This window comes from Cervus elaphus, chromosome 21 (assembly GCF_910594005.1).
Source record: "Cervus elaphus chromosome 21, mCerEla1.1, whole genome shotgun sequence".
Lineage (NCBI taxonomy): Eukaryota > Metazoa > Chordata > Mammalia > Artiodactyla > Cervidae > Cervus > Cervus elaphus.
In genome coordinates, this window is record NC_057835.1 from 77,915,149 (window position 1) to 77,934,174 (window position 19,026).

The 19,026-nt window shown below is 41.2% G+C and overlaps 1 protein-coding gene across 2 annotated transcripts; it reads right to left on the minus strand.

Annotated features, from left to right (window-relative positions):
• Positions 1-407: 407 nt before the first annotated feature.
• On the minus strand, positions 408-16,700 carry LOC122679579 (solute carrier family 7 member 13-like). 2 transcript variants are annotated; one of them, XM_043880400.1, is made up of 4 exons: positions 15,915-16,700; positions 8,747-8,878; positions 5,237-5,598; positions 408-1,302 (listed from the first exon to the last, which is right to left on the minus strand). In XM_043880400.1, exons 1-4 carry the CDS (start codon positions 16,579-16,581, stop codon positions 1,027-1,029), a joined length of 1,437 nt encoding a protein of 478 aa, XP_043736335.1. In that variant the 5' UTR covers positions 16,582-16,700; the 3' UTR covers positions 408-1,026. The 2 variants fall into 2 exon arrangements, with proteins under 2 accessions (XP_043736335.1, XP_043736336.1); XM_043880401.1 differs by lacking the exon at positions 5,237-5,598 and having other exon boundaries at positions 762-1,302; positions 15,915-16,694.
• Between the last annotated feature and the right edge of the window lie 2,326 nt (positions 16,701-19,026).

Consider the following 19,026-nt stretch of genomic DNA (forward strand, 5'->3'; position numbering starts at 1 on the left):
GATATCCAGTAATCCTCCTCTCATCCCAATTTCAAAGTCTTTACCAAGTTTTCATGTCGCTGTCCCCATTTAAAAATATATATAATGTTTTATTTTAGTTTATAATAGAAATAGAATAAGATAAAGTCACGGTCAATTCAGTGTTATCAGACTTGAGAAGCTTTAGTGTTGTTATGTTCTTCTCTTCCCCTTTCAATGCCACTTAATGCATTGATTTTAGGATCCCACAGAATTTGGGAAACATTTTGACAAACTTCTCTTACTAGTTATGAACTTAATTCACATGGGCATATTTTTGAGGGCCATGATTTAGCGTTTCCTGCTTTACAAAGGCTGAACACAGAGGCCTAAATTAAAATATTTTCTTTTAATTGGTATCACAGTGAAGAGTTTAGACCAGTGAGTAAGAAGCAATAATATTTATTAATATAAATTTCAGATTTACAATATTTTCTGTTAGTTTTGCAGATACACCTTACATTCATTCATTCAACAGATATTAACTGTCTGCTGTATACTAAGTACTGTTCATCAACGAACTTCTCTTCCTGGAACTGATTCTTTGTGTTTTTTTTCTTGCTTGCTTATTTGTTTATTTTATTGATATATAATTGACATACAACATTTTATTAGTTTCAGGTATACAATATGATAATATTTCAGGCATACAGCATTATAATATTTTCTACACAGAAGTAGGCAGTAATTAAGTGATTAAGTCATATTATGCCCTTTTAACTTTGTGTGTGTTTGTGTGTGCATGCATTCATTTAAAATTTCTGACCAGGAAAATAGTGGTGAGAAACATACTGGACACTAAGGAGCTAAAGCTTCGATTACAAGGGAAATAATTTGAACTGTAAAGAATCTGAGCGCATAACCGAGTGGGAGGTAAATCGGCTACGTGTAGCTGGGAACAGGGCAGGAGGTGGCAGGCTTTGTGTTTGTGAGTGCCTAGTTTAAAACAGAGCTTAGCTTTAAGAGTGCATTCATTCACTACAAATTTTACATTGCAAAATTTCTTATCTACAAAAAGATTTCTTTAAGATCATTTTTTTCTGTTGAAATGCCTTCATTGTGGTCTTCAGGTGGTGAAACATTAAACAGTAATTGTAAATAACAGGTGACTTTGACAAAACACACAGAATGTTGATTAAGATGAACATGAATCCAGTAACACAAGAGTCCACTGAATATAAAGATAAACCCATAGACATGTTCCATTTTAGGAGTTTTAATCAATGGCGTCAAAATCAGAAACAAAGATATAGCTATGGATCCAAATATAAATGGCAAAGGCACCTGAAAGTTAAAAAAAAAAAAAAAAAAAAGGTTAAGGTTAGTGATGACATTGTCTAAAAGTTTCTATAAACAACATGAAAAAAATCTCTTTCTTTTGGAGCAAGTGTTTCCAAACACCAGAGAGAAAACTACAAATATATTTTCAAATATATTTAGAGAGAGAGTGTCAGTATTACATTATAAAAAGTAAATCAAAGTCAGACTGAATGGAAAAAAGTTATTTAATTTTATTCATTTTATACTTATCAAGAATGCCTACTCTAGCCATCAGATATTGTCATTTATTTACTAAGATTAGTGCTTTATTTTCAAGCATAGAAAAAATACATTTTAAGCATCATCATCATCACAGATAAAAATTAGCTGTGTCATCCTAGTGTTAGTCATTGAAGCACTTCTACTTTTGGGAATATGGAAACCCAGTCATGTCATAACTGTAATATTTGTTTATAATGCTTCTTTAATGGGGCGTATGCCAGTCTTTCTTAGTGAAGCATCAAGTAACAGAAATAGCAGGAACGCTGGAATCAGAAAAGTCTGGTTAGAAATGCAACCTCTATTACGTTAATTGCTCATTCTTTTGAGAAGTATTCACTGAAATTCTAAATGGCACGTGCTGTGCTATGGATTATTGTTATTATTGTTTAGTTGCTAAGTTGTGTTTGACTTTTTGCAACCTCATGGGCTATGGCCCGCCGGGCCCCTCTGTCCATGGGATTTCCCAGGCAAGAATACTGGAGTGGGTTGCCTTTTCCTTCTCCAGAGATATTTAAAACAGATAAAGAAGGTTCTTCTCCAGGGAGCTTAGTGCCAGTATCTAGCAGTGTAACTTTGGTCTACCTAATAATCTGATCTTCAAACCCATTTGCAGAGAAGAGCCAGCAGGTGGCTCCCCAAGTGTCCATCCCAAGGAGACCCCAAACACGGCACAGTGAGATCCTCAAGGCCTCACGCCCCCCCAGCCCCTGAAGGAAAGACGTGGTGGGTCAGCAGATGCTAAGGGATAAATATGTTCAGGGGTTTTCAATCAAATATTCGTGAAATGTGTATTTTGTGTGGAGAAGGAAATGGCAACTCACTCCAGTGTTCTTGCCTCAAACTTCCCACGGACAGAGGAGGCTGGCGGGCTACAGTCCATGAGGTTGTAGAGTCAAGACACGACTGAGTAACTAAACACACACACACACCATTTAAACTCTGAGTTTCAAAAAAAAAAAAAGAGTCCTCTTAGACCCATTTGCAAAATGATTTTTTTCTGGTCTTCTAAAGTCTTTGTCAGAATTGCATACAGTGTACTTCAACAGAATGTGCTCAACAAAATAACATTTATTAATTAACTTTATCAAAATAATTTGTATACACTTCTTACTCTTCTATGAGACTAAGAAGATTCTTGATGAAAGATTCATCTTTATTTTTCTGAACTGCCTAATAACGTAACTGATACACAGCAGGTAGTCACTGCGTATTTGTTGAAGAAATGGATGACTGAAATCCAAGATATTGCTCACTCTTTTCAACATGAAGCATGGCCAAGAGGGATCCATTGGCGGGGGGAGAATGTCAAGATTGTCTAAACAAGTGTTTCTTAAAATAGGATCAGTCGACCTCTCTGCATAAGAATCCCCAAGATAATTGATAAATGCACAGATTCCTAAGGCTCAATTAAGATCTACTAAATAAGAACCCCTGGGGTGAGTCTGGGAATTCAGAAATCAGTAAACATACTCAAGTGGTTTTATGGTCAGTGGCATGAAATAAGGGACTATCATTTTATTTTCCACACAATCTCTACAACCAGGAAGTATCTTAATTATATTGACCACTGGATTATAATTATAACACAATTAAAAAGTAAAACAAAGACTACTTGGGGACCTCCCTGGCAGTCCAGTGATTAAGAATCCACTTTCCAATGCAGGCCACGTGGGTTCAGTCACTGGTCAGGGAATTAAGATCCCGCATGCCAGGGGATGTAACCCAGTACGTGGCAACTGGAGAAAGCCCGTGCACTGCAATGAAGACCCAGCACAGTCAAGAAACCAAACAAAACAAAGCAGAATATTACAAAGACTGATACCTTTTAGGATTTACTTTATAGCAAGGTATGGCTTAGTTTATACCAAGGCTAAATAAATGAAAATAAGAAAGAGAAATGAGGGAAATAAATATGGGTAAAGAATGAATTTGGCTCACAAAATGCATGCCACGTAGCCCCATGTAGAATCTGGAAGCAGGCCACCAAAAGGCATAGGCTAAACTGTTGTTTAGAGGAGGCCCAAGTATTCCTGATGCTAAAATCAGAGAAAATTTCCTCAGTGGATCTTTCATAGGATACAGATTTCATCACTATCTTTTCAGTAAATATAACAAAATTTTGGTTTCTGAAATCAGAACGTGTGGTTTAAATCCCATCCCTGATCCTTTCCACTAGGGTAATTCACCTAGTCTCTGAGCTCCAGGATTCTCCTGAAGTTAAGTGGAGTAAAACCAAGAAAACCTACGCCAGCTGTTTGATCTGGACAGGCCGTGCGCATGCCTCCTTCTAACACACTTCCTACACCATTGTCAGAATGGGCTTTTTTCCAAATGGAAGTTTGATTTTTTCTTTTACATATGGTTGCGTGCATGCATGCTCAGCCGCTCAGTCATGTCCAGCTCTTTGCAACCAGCCAGACTCCTCTGTGCATGGAATTCTCCAGTCAAGATGACTGGAGTGAGTAGCCATGTCCTCCTCCAGGGGATCTCCCTGACCCAGGGATCGAACAAACCCACATCTGCTGCATTGGCAGATGGATTCTTTACCACTGTGCCACCTGGGAAGCACATGGTTGCTTAGGTAGCTCATTACTCATACCCGGCTGAGGGGGCAAAAGGAAGCTGTTATCTAGCTCGTGCTCTGCTCACCAGGCCCTGTGTCTGGGCATGGAGCTGTGTCTGCCTAGAAGCAGGGGTGCTTTATTGTTTTTTGCACAAAAACACTTTAGGAACCTACAGTAGCCCTGCCGACATTACCTACAGGATGGTGGTTGCATTTTGTTAGCTAAGTTCAGGTTCAAAATTTTTAGAATCAACTAAACTGAGGCTTAGAATACCATCTTGTTGGATAAAATGAAGACCCTTCAAGGACATACTCAAGAAGAGAATGCCATGTCATGGGTCGTGGGTCGACAATGGTTGACATTGGGTCATGGACTGAGGGGATGCTTTTGAACAGGGCCAGGATTCTTCCCTCAAAAGTGTTATTGCCTAACTCCTGAAAGATGATGAAAAGGATAACATTTATCTTCCTCATAGAAAATCAGTTTCGACATTATACTCTAGAAAAATCAAACCAAATGCACCCCATACGGCCAATTACACATTCAGTTCAGTTTAGTGGCTCAGTCGTGTCCGACTCTTTGTGACCCCATGAACTGCAGCATGCCAGGCCTCCCTGTCCATCACCAACCCCTGGAGCTCACTCAAACTCATGTCCATTGAGTCGGTGATACCATCCAACCATCTCGTCCTCTGTCGTCCCCTTCTCCTCCCACCTTCAATCTTTCCCAGCATCAGGGTCTTTTCCAATGAATCAGTTAATTACACATTAGTAAGCTGGGAAATGTAGGTCTGGTTCAGATGTTTCAAAGTTTGACTCATGATTGGTTAGAAGCATCCCATATAGAATAAAAAAGGCTTCCCTGGTCCCTCAGACAGTAAAGAAGCCGCATGCACTGCTGGAGACCTGGGTTCGATTCCCGGGTTACAAAGATCCCCTGGAGAATACCCAGTCCAGTATTCTTGCCTGGGAAATCCCATGGACAGAAGAGCCTGGCAGGCTGCAGTCCATGTGGTTGACTGAGTGACTAACGCTAACACTTAATATAGAATAAAAATTATATTCTTAAAAAGAGAATAGAAGTTTAATACTAAGTTTTTAGACTTGATTTACCTTGTAGGGTCTAGGTAGATTGGGTTCCTGGTACCTTAGTTTAAGTAAACCTATCATATGTAGCCCTCTTAAAAACCATAGTGCTAATCCTGAATATCTTATTAAATTGATTAAATCTGAGGTGATAATAACAATGGAAGTTAAGATGATTATCTGGCTCACAGCCATGGTTGGACAGGAGTGGTTATTGAGCATTGAGAAGATCGAAGGCAGCTGTCCTTCTTGGCTTGCTGTGTAGATCATCCTTGACGCTGAAAGCACTGTACAGCACATGTTGCTAAATACTGAAGTTGAAATCCCAAAAGAAATGACCCACTGCATGGAAGGGATGATTTTGTCCGTCCAGGTGAGAGCAACAGCATCTACAAAAATTTTAGACAAATTTCCAAATGGTCAGTCCCTTTGCTTGATTGGAATTGTGGCAATAATTCTTCACTTCCTCCTGCATCCATACCCTTTTTAATAAATCTTGTCGCTTATTCTAAGAAAGGGAGTCTCTTTACTTATTCTTGAATACAGTTTGACCTTGTGGTCTGCTTTTGGCCAATAGAATGCATTGGATGGGGTAGTTTGCTTCTGCAATTCAAACTTTCTAAGACTAGCTTTTGCATAAGATTTGGGAGGCACTTTTCCATACTTTTCAGGGCTCAAAGTATATCGAAGTGAAAGTAAAGTGAGTGTTAGTCACTCAGTTCTGTCTGACTATCGAAGTGAAAGTAAAGTGAGTGTTAGTCACTCAGTTCTGTCTGACTCTGTGACCAAATGGATGGTAGCTGGCCAGGCTGCTCTGTCCATGAGATTCTCTAGGCAAGAATACTGGAGTGGGTAGCCATTCTCTTCTCCAAGGGATCTTCCCACCCAGGGATCGAATCCAGGTCTCCTGCACTGCAGGTGGATTCTTTACCATCTGCGCCAGCAGGGAAGCCCAAGTATATTGAACTTAGAATCAGTCTTATTAGTGGGACATCAGGCAGGAGATAGGCATCCCACTCAGGCTGAGGAGGGTGAGATGACATTGTGGGGGAGGCAGAGAGTATCTGTTCTGGAAACAGCAAACTGTTCAGAAAGGCTGTTGTGTGGCCAGGGTGTATGTGTGCACAAAGAGACAAGAGATGAGGATGGAAAGTTAGCCTTCACTCAGATCTTGGGGAACCTGCCACGTCAGCTTAGTGAAAGTGAAGTCGCTCAGTCATGTCCGACTCTTTGCGACCCCGTGGACTGTAGACCACCAGGTTCCTTCATCCATGGAGTTTTCTAGGCAAGAGTACTGGAGTGGTTGCCATTTCCTTCTCCAGGGGAGCTGATATTTGGTCTGAAGGAAGGTGATGATGGGGTGACAGTGAGCTTAGGAGGAGATGTAAGAAAACAAGATGGCAGAACACTTAAGCAGGGAGGTGACAGGATTACATTTGTGTTTTGTAGAGCCCCACTTTTTGTGACCCCATGGACTGTAGCCCTCCAGGCTCCTCTGTCCATGGGATTCTCCAGTCAAGAATACTGGAGTGGGTTGCCATTTTTTCTCTGGGGGATATTTCCAACCCAGGATTGAACCCAGGTCTTCTGCACTGCAAGTAAATTCTTTACTGTCTGAGCCCCTCATAGAATTATTTCTTGAGATTGAGTGGAGGCTGGATAGAAGAAAGTTAAAGGTGAGGGTGTAAATTTAGAGGTTGTTGCTGCGAATGAAGTGAGGAAAATAGGGGCCTGGGCATGTGGGGTGCGAAAGAAGAGGAAAGAACAGCTGAGGAGATGTGAGTGAGGTAGGTCTTCACAGAACTGGCAACCTGGTTTGGAAGTGGGGTGAAAGGCAAATTATAGCTCTCCCCTTCAGTTTAATAGTTAAAAGAATTCTCCTTCAGCGTGTTACTGTATTCCTGTGAGACCAAGTTGTGGCAAGGAGCACGTTTTTTGTTTAGTTTTAAAAATTTATATTTCTCTTTTCCTTTTAGAATCACCACATCATTTTTATACTCATCCCAGAGAAGATGCAGAAATACATCTTTTGGTGTTTTTGAGCCATGTATAGGTTTTTTGTTTTTTAAATGAATTTCAAATCTTCTGATTTTGGTGAAGGCTTTGAGTGTGGACGACAGCGGGGAGCTCCAGTTCAGAGGGGCAGCACATCAGACTGATCCTTTGTGGCCTCTGCCTTGAGACCACACCCAGGGCAGGGGACCCAGGTCACTGGAGTGACCCCGTCAGCCCCTCCACGGCCACACACACCACACGTGGTCACCTATGCCTGTCTGTAGGTACAGTTTTGTAGTCTGTGTTTTTGTTGATGTGTTATTTGGCCTTTATCCAGAATATTTGAAGAGCTAGTCACTATCAATAAATGAGTTTTCTAGATAACCAAACTTCTTTTGGGAATAACTATCTTTTCAAAATTAAAATTTGGTGAAATTTTTCTAATATATTTCAAACACTACTCGACCTTTTTAAAGTAAGATGAACATAATTTAACACTTTTTTGGGGAAGACCCAATGTTGTCATTAAAAATCATCAGTTAATTCTGTGGAAATATAATTATCTAGTATTAGAAAAATGATTTTTTTTTCTGATCATAAGATGCTAATTGTGGGAAATATGAACAGTATAAAAAAAGAAATAAAAATTTCTTATAATCTTACCATTCAGATGGCACCATTTACTATTAACTTTTTGTTATATTTCCATTTAGTCATGTCTGTGTGTGTATGTTATAAAATTATATGTATTAATAAAATTTACCACCTGATGTATATTAATATGTATTCATACGATTGCTTGCTTTGCTTTCATTTTACTTGCTTATAGTGAGATATTTTAGTATGGTGATTGAGAACATAGGTTTTGGAGTTAGCATGGATTTGAGTCTGTCTGTTTCAATTACGAGCTGGGCAGCTTTGAGCACCATATTGGTAGAACTGGGAAGAATATATTTTTTGAAGGTCAGATCTTGTGAACTGCTGTCCAGATTTACAACCCATTGCTAGCAATAAGCTGGACAAGAAGCAATCTTTTATCATGAGAAGGGCATGACTGAAGCCTACGTTTGAATCCTATCAAGTTTGTTCATTACTTAACTCCCAGGCACTACGGTTTCCTCATCTGAAAAAAGAAGATGACGCTGCCTGTTCCAACTGACTGCTTTGAGGGTGGTTATCCGGGCGCGCCCTGAAGAGTGGAGCGTCTCCTAACAGAGTGTTTCTTCTCTGCCGTCTCGCCTGGCTGGCTCCTGTTGCTCTTTTCTCTCTCTCCTCTATGTCCCACTCCTTCTCTTTTTCTACCTCCTTCTCCTCTTTCTCTTTCCAGTTCTTATTGTTTCACAGTCTTTGGTCTTTAGCATGTACTCATCTTCTATAGATTTTTAAATGATTGTTTTTCCTTTCCTTATAAAAACCAAAGCAGGAACCCATTGTATTCATACTCTTATGGGTGTACTGAACAAACCAGTACTATATAGGAGTCCTTGTTTACCCAGAACAGACAGTAGTGACTATTTCCTCTTTGTCTAGATACATTCATACCTGCAGAGACGATTTCCTTGGGAGTCAAAACTGCCAGGTAGGATACATTGGCCAGTAAGTAAACCACAGCCACCATGGGAATGCCAGTAATCAGAGATTTGGGGATGTTCTTACCAGGATTTTTTATCTCTCCTAAAAAACACAAATAAACTCATCAGAAAAGGACGTATTATGAGGCTTTTGAAGACTTTGTGATAAAATGTATGAAAAAGTATTATTCATGTGTCTGTTTCCTCATCTGCTTGACTGTTTCTACATTGGTTCTGTGCAAGTTTTGCCCGAAAGCTTGGATTTCTCACCATCTTATACTAAAAATCCAATTATTCCAGTCATTTGATGATTATGGGTTTACAGTGATGGCAAAGACCATGTAGTTAGTACAAGCTACTGTGTACAAAATGATAAGCTACAAGGATATGTTGGAATGTAGCCACTATTTTAGAACTATAGAGTATAACCTTTAAAACCGGTGACTCATTCTGTTGTACACCTGAAACTTCTACAATATTGTAGATCAACTATGCCTCAATAAAAGAGAGAAAGAAATGAAACAGAGATGAGAGCAGAGTAGGGGAGAAAGTTTGCATTAAATGAGACAGCCGGGAAATGACATTTGGGGAAGACCTAAAGGAGGTGAGGGAGGGAGATATGTGAAGATCTCAGTAGGGAGCCTTCTACGCAAAGGGAACAGTAGGCGCCAGAGGAAAACAACTCCCCTCCCCCGCCTCACCCCAGCGACTTTTTGTGAGCACTTTTAGGTCTGCCTGTCACAGAGGCTTCCACCGTGTGGTATTGATTACCCGCCATAGCGTTAAGGACATATTGGGCTGTGTCTGCATTTCAAACACAGAGGAAACTGCAAGGTCTCAGAGAAGTTAAGAGACTCGCCCAAGGTCACACAGCCACAACGTGGTGAGGGAAGGATTTGAAACCGTTTAGTCTGACACCAGAGAGTAAGCACTGGGCCCTCCAGCCTGGGTGTAGCTAGATCTCTTGGACCTTGGGGTGATGGGTTTCTTGGACAGAAGGTGCAGAGTCCATTTTGACACTTACTCCCAACGTCTTGGATAGAAGTCCTCAGTTGGGAAAATCCTTGAGCTCTGATACATAATAATGTTTTCAAACCAATAGCAGGGATGAGCTCAAATCACCCAACAATGTCAGTTTCTGTCAATCGCAGGGGCCTTATCTCAGGGGAGGACACACCACATCACCAGTGAATTCTGGAAATTGGCATATGATCTCAAAATTCCTAGACATCATACTGTTTTTCTTAAAAAGGAAGTTCAGGAAAGTAGTTAAGAACATAGGCTCTGGAGGTAGAGGGTTCGGGGCTTGAACCTGGCTCTAACCCTCACTAGTTGTTGGACCTTGGGAAGCAGGCTTCGCAGTTGGCAACAAAGATTGCAGATTCACAGATCTGTGCAAATAAAAAATGTACAACTGTTAAAGATTCTTTAGTATGTAGCCTGTCTCTTCATCCTGCCTGAGATATGTCATTTTCCCCCTTTTTTCAGAAGTAGTGGTTCTCTTGTCATCTTTTTCCCTCAAGCAAACGGACCTCTGAGGAAGTTCCTTTCTCTCCCTTTCTCTCCCAAGCAAGCTTTTCTTTACCTAGGCTTAAGTGTGAATGGAATTCATCTTATGGAATATGAATGAAATAAGAAGAGGAAAACAATTCAGAGCCCATTAGGCAATCAAGAGGTTGCCTGAATCTACTCAAGTGGTGGAGGAAATTTGCTGTAAGCCATGCAGAAGAGTCTGTCCACCCAAATTCCGATTGGGAGGAAATCAGGAGATGGTAATATGAAATCAATGTTAGGTGACTTGTGAGTTCTCGGGTTCCCCTATTACCATAGCAACAGGGTGACGGAACCAGTCTGTGCATATGCGGCCTGAGGCCTGAAGGGCTCGGATCACATGTTTCGTCTGGATTCTGGGCCGTGTAAGTGACTGTGTGCGCTGGCTTCTCCCCACGGCAGCTTCAGTCACCGGAGAGTGACCCTGAGCCCCGGCGTGAGCAATGACTCTATAACATGGCAGGCAGGCGCGCCCCTCCTCCAGCTTCGGGGAGCAAGGCTGCGGGCTCCCCACAGCTGACCCCTTCTTCTGGGATTTGCCCTTGGTCCTTGGGTGGCTTGGCAGGGATGGGTAAGCTGCCTTGCTTAGAAAAATCTACAGGTTTACTTTCTCCCATCAGAGGCAGCCCCCAGTCGTTGATTAACTGATAAAAGGTACAAAAGTCCATCCCTAAGGCCACTACTTGGGAACGTTTGCATTTTTCCTACTCTAGCAGTACTGTCTAATCAAAATATATTGTGAGCCATTTATCTATTTTAAAATTTCTAATGACTACATAGGAGAAAAACAGGTGAAATGGAATTAATGATATATATTTATCCCCAAACATCCAAAATGTCATCTTTGCAGCATTTGTAAAGAATTAATGAGCTCTGGACAACGGACAAGGTTTTGTTCATTCAAGATTTTGATTTCTGAAAAAAAAAAAAAAAAAAGATTTTGATTTCTGGTGCGTATTTTACGTCTGTGGAGCCCCTCGGTTTGGCTGACTACATTTCAGATGCTCACTGGCTCCATAAGGCTGGTGGCTACCAGGCTGGGCAGTGTGGCTCCGTAGGATCTGGCTGAGGCTAGACTCCAGCTGAAACCACGTCCTCAGCAGCTCTCCCTGCCCTGTCCTGCTTCCCTCACTCATCACAGCTGTCTCTGGGAAGCAGGTCCTCAACAAAGTGCTGGCACAGGGATCCCCATCTCAGGCTTTGCTTCTCATTAACCCAATATAAGATGGGAGTGCATCAAATTAAACACAACAATGATCAGCCCCTGACACCATTTATTTTCTGCTAAATTATACAAATTGTGCCAGTGTCTAATCTTTATGAGAATCTGGCGTGTTAGATAATCTGAAAGAACAGCCTTGTTACCTAAATTTGAAATGTAAATGAATTTTCATATGTGCGATTTAAAGTTGCAAGTATAGGAGACATTAAGTTTATAAACCATATTTAAGTGTTTAAGGAAATAAAATTCATCTTATATGAGGCAATATTTTAGCATTACGGGATATGAGATTAGAAAGGTTTTTCGAGTCAGACACTTAAAATGCTTAAAAATTAAGTACATTTTAACACACAATTGAAAGAGTTTAAAAGAATGAGGTTATATTCTTTAGTGAAATTTAATATGTTCAATATATTAGTCAACCACTTAATAAAGAACAAGAAAAAGTGAACTTTATGGAAAATATTTAGTTTTATATATGTATATCATTATTTATAAGTTAATGGTTTATGAAAACTTATGATTTTGGATTTATACTATAAGAAAATTGACTAATAATTTTAACTCCAACTTTGGGAAGTTCTAAAACTCACATTAACATCTAACATGGATTTTTTTTTTTTTTCTTTAAGAAGGGAAAAGTGAAAGATAAGAAAAATTTAACCTGTACCTTTAACAGTTCTTTCTTCTTCATCCTACCTTTTTCCCACCATAGTTCAGATAAACAGCATCCTTTATAAAGAGTCCTTTGGGAATACTGTCTCTTGGTTCAGCCTGGCTGTTTTTAGTGTGGAAAATTCCTTGTCCTCCCAAACAGATCCCAACTTTGCTCAGATCCTTAGGACCTGGGAGTATTATCAAATTTTAAGTATGTCCAGGGAGGTGGTAGACTCTTTAGGTTGTGTTTCCTGCCATATTCCTGTCTTGAGTGTGAGCTGAGACCAGGGCCTCTGATTTCCAACCATAGGAGAGGGGATCTGCCTGCTTAGACCTCCTGCGTGGTGGCCCATAAAGGGAGGGAAGATTAGGCCTAATGAGCCTTTTTTTTCCTTCCATGTGTGTACAACTTCAGTTTCTGGAGGACTAACGGGGCCTCTTGAGGGTGAATGAAGTCTGTCATAGATTTCCATCTTGCAGCAAATTAAACAAGAGAATGGGTGCTTCAGGCTCACCAGTCCTCAAGAAGTTTGCCTTTCCCCCTGAAACTGACATACTGCACCCACATCCAGTTTCATGATCGATGGTTTTATTTACATGCAGTTAACCACAATCTGAAAATATTAAATGGAACATTCCAGAAATAAACAATTCATAACTTTTAAATCGCGTGCCATTCTGAGTATCATGGTGAAAGCGCACATCATCCTGCTTGTCCTTCCCAGGATGAGAATCACCCCTTTTTCTAAGGTCCACACTGTATATGTATCGACCTGATCCCTTAGTATAGCAAAAAGCATAGTATATTTAGGATTCAGTATTAGCCATGGTTTCAGGCAGCCACTGGGGGTCTTGGAACGAATCCACCGTGGATAAAGGGGAACTACTGTATATTGCAACATGCTTAATGTCAGGAGGAGGGTTTCCTGGTATTTCTGTGTATTCTGTCTCTGAAAAGTTCCTCTAACAGGCAGCCAATCAGGGTGTTGGTCTGGTCAAACGTGAAGTTGTTTTGGGCAACCTTGTGTGCAGCTGGGGAACTAGACTTTTCAAGTCTGCTTTCAGGGCTTTGGAAGAGGAGTGGATGCAGATCTAAGCTAGTGGGGTCATTATTACTGCAGCTTTCTCTAGGGGTCAACCAAAACTGCAGCTATCAATCTCTCCTCCTAAATTCCCTTCACTAACAATGGTAATGCTGGGCAGCTTATGAAATCTGAGGCTTTCTTAAATTGCTCCCAATATTAATGTATTTTATGTGATCCTGATTTTCTAAACAGCATACCATGGTTCCTCGCAAGGATTGTTCCTTGCAAAAGTCACACAAGTCATGTTACAGAAGCAGAGACCTTCTGTCCTTTTGTAGTTGCGTGGATAGAGCTCAAGTCCAGCAATTTTCTACATCACTAGAGACTTCTCTGAATATTGTCAGACCTGCTACTGAGGTGGCTGCACTGATGGCTTTGAGACCTAATGAAAGTGAAAGTGAAAGTCTCTCAGTCATGTCCAACTCTGCAACCCCATGGACTACAGTCCCTGGGATTCTCCAGGCCAGAACACTGGAGTGGGTAGCCTTTCCCTTCTCCAGGGCATCTTCTCAACCCAGAGATCGAACCCAGGTCTCCCGCATTGCAGGCGGATTCTTTACCAGCCGAGCCACTGCGGCCGCTGCTAAGTCACTTCAGTCGTGTCCGGCTCTGTGCGGCCCATGGACAGCAGCCCACCAGGCTCCTCTGCCCACAGAACTCTCTAGGCAAGAGTACTGGAGTGGGTTGCCATTTCCTTCTCCAAGCTGAGCCACAAGGAGACCTAATAAAATTCCTTATTTCAGAATTAAATATAAGGCTGTCTAGTGGTGCTTGGGATTCAGTGTTATTCCTTCAGGAGGCCCTGGCACAAGAATCTAGATGCAAGCTGTCTATTCTGTTTATACTTTGTCAGGAATATGACAGCTCAGAAACTCTGAGAGCCAAACCTGAGGGAGCTAGTTCTTTCTAGTCAGGATCACCCTATTTTGACACAGAAGAAGCCAGATCTCTAAATTTGGTAAGTTAATGAAGTGCTGGTTCTGCTAGCCAGCTCCATTCAATTAGCCCCAAGGTCTGACCCTATTACTGCCCTCCTGGCATTCGACCTTCTGCTCTGAGAGTCAGACCTTACTGAGTGACTGAGCACACACTACTCGTCTGCAAAAAGTTCACCGGGCCTTTCAAACACAGTCACATTCAGCTGACGTTGCTCACATTTCTCTGACCGGCTCCAGTTATGAGATTCTGGTCCTTCATTCAAGGTTTCACTTGTTTGATGACAAATCCAACGAGGGACCAGGAGGAGAATGAGGTGAGTACTGCTAACAGAACTGAGTCTCAAGCTGCACTGTGCTGTGTCTTTAGGCAATAATCACTCTCAGGAACACCCCTGCTTGCTCCCATGTGATGCTTTTCTTTAGAAGGGGTGCTCCAACATCTCAACATTTAATTTTGCAGAACCGCACCCCCCGCCCCCCACTGACCAGGTGTCCTCTGGAGGATGCAGTTGAACAAGCAGTGACCTGTGAAACTCTGCCTCCATGTAGATCCAGGGTTTCCACTTTCTACTCAGGTACCTTTTAATGGCCAAGCTAGCAGCAAGGTGATTATGTCATAATTAATTTGTGCTAGGTAAATTCAGGTCTCATCATTATTTGAAAAGCCTTGATATTCAAAAATCCATTAGTTTTATAGTGAGAAATTTCAACATTACATTTGCCAATTAAAAAATAAAATGTTAAAGTACTTAAGAATCATATCAACTATTAAATTTTAGTAATCTACATGAATGAACAAAGCATCTCATTGACCAACATAAAAAACATAAAAAAAAAAAATAAAGGTTTCAGTAATTCAAAGATTGAGAATTTGTATAAGGATTTTGTTTGGAATTTTATACAACTGTGGTATGTAATCCATCCTCAATATTTTATATTCCTATAATTTTATAACCAACAAGTAATATAAAGAATTATTTTCTGTTTAGTTCTTTTGTTTACTCTAGACAGCTGTGTAGGTATTACCAAAGTATTTTGGCACCATGATGTCAGAGGAACAGTAATGCCCTGCAGAAACAACAGTGCATACAAACAGGGAAGCGTTGGTATTACACCAGTCCTTGTAATTGTGAAAAATGGGAAACATTTCAAGTATCCACTATTGTGAAAGTGCAGCAAAGCCATTCTAAGGAATATTATGCAGCAGTTAAAAGAATGCTGGGTGACTGGGGACCGCTATGGAAAGTTCTCGAAGACGTACTGTGGAAAATCAAAAGTAGGATGCAGCATTTTACCAGTGCAGCAGGGGATGTATAAAATCGGATGGTTTCATTTTTTAACACTAACATTATATTAACATATTTCTAATATCATTGATATTTAACTCAAAGTGTCTTGAAAAATTGCTAGAATAAATTACAGTAGAATCTGAGAGTGATCTTTTCCCCAGCAAACTTTCCCCAAGTTTGTTTAAATGGGGTGACCAGAAAAGCACTAGATTCTCAGTATTTTAGGTAGATAATTATCTACCAAGGCTTAATGATGATTAAACTGTGCTACTTGCATGTAGTGCAGAGCAGATTCAATTCAGTGTCTCCCAAAGAAACAAATTGGGTATTGTCTTTCTCCAGAGGGTTGTAGACAAACTTTACACCTACAGCAGAAGTATGTCAGAAAGGGATTTACCTGCCATGCTGTTCAGAATGGACGTGCCAGAATACGCAAACAATCCTTGCAGGAAGGCTTCTGCAACCTGTGAGACGTCAGGAAGCTCAGCATCCGAAGCGTTCTCGAACCTGGCCACATTCTCCTTTTCCCCCATCCCTAACAGCACAATCCCAGTGAGGCAAATGAAGCAGAGGACAGTCATCTTCGCCAATGTGCTGACAGTTTGAAGCCAAGCCACAGTTTGCACCCCTCGAGCATTTAGAAGTCCCAAAGACCACAGAACAGCCAACGCTAGACATCTCTTTGGTAGCTCTGGAGCTGGGCATCCAGCGTAGAAAGGCTGAATTGTATAGGTAGATAATAACAAGCTTTCAGTAGCTAGTCTTAAGGGATGAGTAAATAGTTTGATCCAAAGATTGAGGAAAGCAACAGAGGAACCAAGAGATCTTTTGAGGAAATAATACTGTGCTCCACTTATAGGGAAGGTCGTCCCCAGCTCTGCATGGCTGAGGGCGGAGATCAAAGTCAGCACCGCACAAGCCGCCCAGATACTCAGGGAGACAGCCACATTCAGTGAGGAATATTTTAATACCCCTTTTGGAGACACAAAGATTCCTGCCCCTATTGTGGCACTTAAGATTAAAATGTTTCCTCGGAAGAATCCTATTGCCCTCAGGAGTTGCATGTTTTTGCCTTTTCCCTGTTTGTTTTCTTATTCCTGAAAAATAATTTTGAAATCTCATGTGGATTGCTAACTCTTATACATCCCTCTCACGATGCTTCTGCACCATGCTTTCGTGATTTAGCCATGGTCCTTACATAAGCATTTTATTACTGCACTTAACTTGGTTTTAAAAATGATTAACTTGTGAAGAGTTCTAAAATTTTGTGACCTCTCTGAAGGCCCAAGTTAAAATGTTCCACATGTTAATTATTTAAAAATTCAGCTATGCCTGTTGACGGTTGCACAATGCTCTGAATGTGATTACTGCCACTGAATTGTACACTTCAGAGTGGGGTACATGTTGTGTTCTCTGCATTTTGCCACAAGTTTTAAAGAGTCATAACATACAAAAACCCATACAATTGTACACTCTAAATGGGTGAGTCGTTTGGTGTATGAATTATATCTCCACCACAGGCAACCTTGAGGGAAGTTTAGCCCTGAATTGAACTTACTGCAATTGGAGCTAAATGAGGTTTCTATCTACTGATTCCTGATGCAAGGATGTTCCTAAGCATGCAATAACTGGCTGTCTGGATCATCTATTGTGTGACTTGTAGTTTTGGAATTAGACCTTCATTTTAGGAAAGGAACTGAGGATGACCACTCCAAGTACACAGAACTAGCAGGTATTTAAGCTTAGGGACAAGAATGTTGGCACTGGAGGCTTGAGGTGATTAGACTCTTGATAGACTTTTGAATTAGATGTGTGGGTGTGAGAGACTGACAGGAATAAGAGTCACCAAGGTGTGTGGGCCTTGCAACTGGAAAAATGAAGATGACTTTACAGTTTTCTACTTACATCTATGTAAATAGAATATAACTGCAAATGTAATTATAGATGTTACATTTACATGCTATGTCTATAGAATGTGTAGTTTTCTATTTATATTTATGTAAATAGAATGGAATTACAAATGTAACTTCATTACATTTATTACATTTACTTCTGTGTCATTACAAATATTACATTTACTTCTATATCTATAGAATGGATCTATCTGCCTTTTGATAAACTTCTTTTCACTACTAAATTCAGTGTGGCAGGAGCATTCTTTCTTCTGCCAGGAGCATAGTTTCTTCTTTAATATACGTTGATTTTATCTACGATAATCATTGGAGAAGGCAATGGCACCCCACTCCAGCGTCTGCCTGCAATGCCGGAGGCCTGGGTTCGATCCCTAGGTCAGGAAGATCCCCTGGAGAAGGAAATGGCAACCCACTCCAGTATGCTTGCCTGGAGAATCCCATGGACGGAGGAGCCTGGTGGGCTGCAATCCATGGGGTTGCGAACAGTCGGACACGACTGAGCAACTTCACTTTCCCTTTTCGCTTCCATGCATTGGAGAAGGAAATGGCAGCCCACTCCAGCGTTCCTGCCTGGAGAATCCCAGGGACGGTGGAGCCTGGTGGGCTGCCGTCTATGGGGTCGCACAGAGTCGGACACGACGGACGCGACTTAGCAGCAGCAGTTAGTACTGCTTTGCATTTGCTCATGCCTGCTGGATCGACGCCTTAACTGCTAAGCTCAGAGTCCTTCTACACAGGCGACTCTCTGCTCTCTCCCAGCCTCCCTGTGGAAGCGCGAGGTGGAGGCCGTCAGGAGTCTCCTAGAGCGGAGCCTCCGCGCCTCCCCGCTTCCCCTCGCAGCCAGACGCGCCTGGCTGGCTCTCCGGAGTCCGCGTGGCCGCCTGCAGTCCGCCAGCCTCGTGCCTGCGAGTTATCGTGAGTCTGCAAGGTTTTCCTCTGACTTGCGTCCTACAAACCAGACTCCCTAGCTATTTAAAATGTCAAATTTTAAACTCAAAGGCCTATATTCTAGAACATTTGAATCAACTTTCAAACAGATTATAGACTACACACCGTTCAGACACCTACCATGTGTGAGTTTCTTTGCCAGACACATTTTGTCAAAAACCTCATTGAGACAAAATTTGAATGGAAGAGAGGGCTCTGTCTTATTAAGTGTCCACTAGGTCGTAAGTGAGTATATATGCTATACCTAGTTTTGTCCTCAATTACCCACAGGTTTTTTTTTTTTTTTTCTCAGCTTAGGTTCTCTGATACCTATTTGCCCTCTCCAGGATTTGATTTTCATTTTGTATGAATCCTTTCAATACTATCACTAAAAATGGTTTGCAGTTATGTTTAGAATAGTGATGTCAGGTCCCCAGAGACCATTGTGATAAATACAAATGGATACATTTATGTTGACACTGGTAGGGTCATATTGACAAAAGCAGTTTCAGAGAAGTCAGTTAAGAGGTGAAAGAGAATAAATATTTGGTAAGAACTAGTTAAACTCTTCTTTGGTACTGTCTCTATATAGCGCTCCAGCCTCAGTCATGCCGAAATGTAGAGCTATAATCATTAATGGAATACTTCTGAGGTGCTGCCGAGAACCCA

Coding starts and splice junctions, on each gene's coding strand:
- LOC122679579 (XM_043880400.1), bottom strand. CDS start 16,581: ATGCAACTCCTGAGGGCAATAGGATTCTTCCGAGGAAACATTTTAATC. Junction 8,879..15,914: donor CATTCTGAACAGCATGGCAG/GTAAATCCCTTT, acceptor TGTGTTTTTTAG/GAGAGATAAAAAATCCTGGT. Junction 1,303..5,236: donor ATCTACCTAGACCCTACAAG/GTAAATCAAGTC, acceptor TTTAACTTTCAG/GTGCCTTTGCCATTTATATT.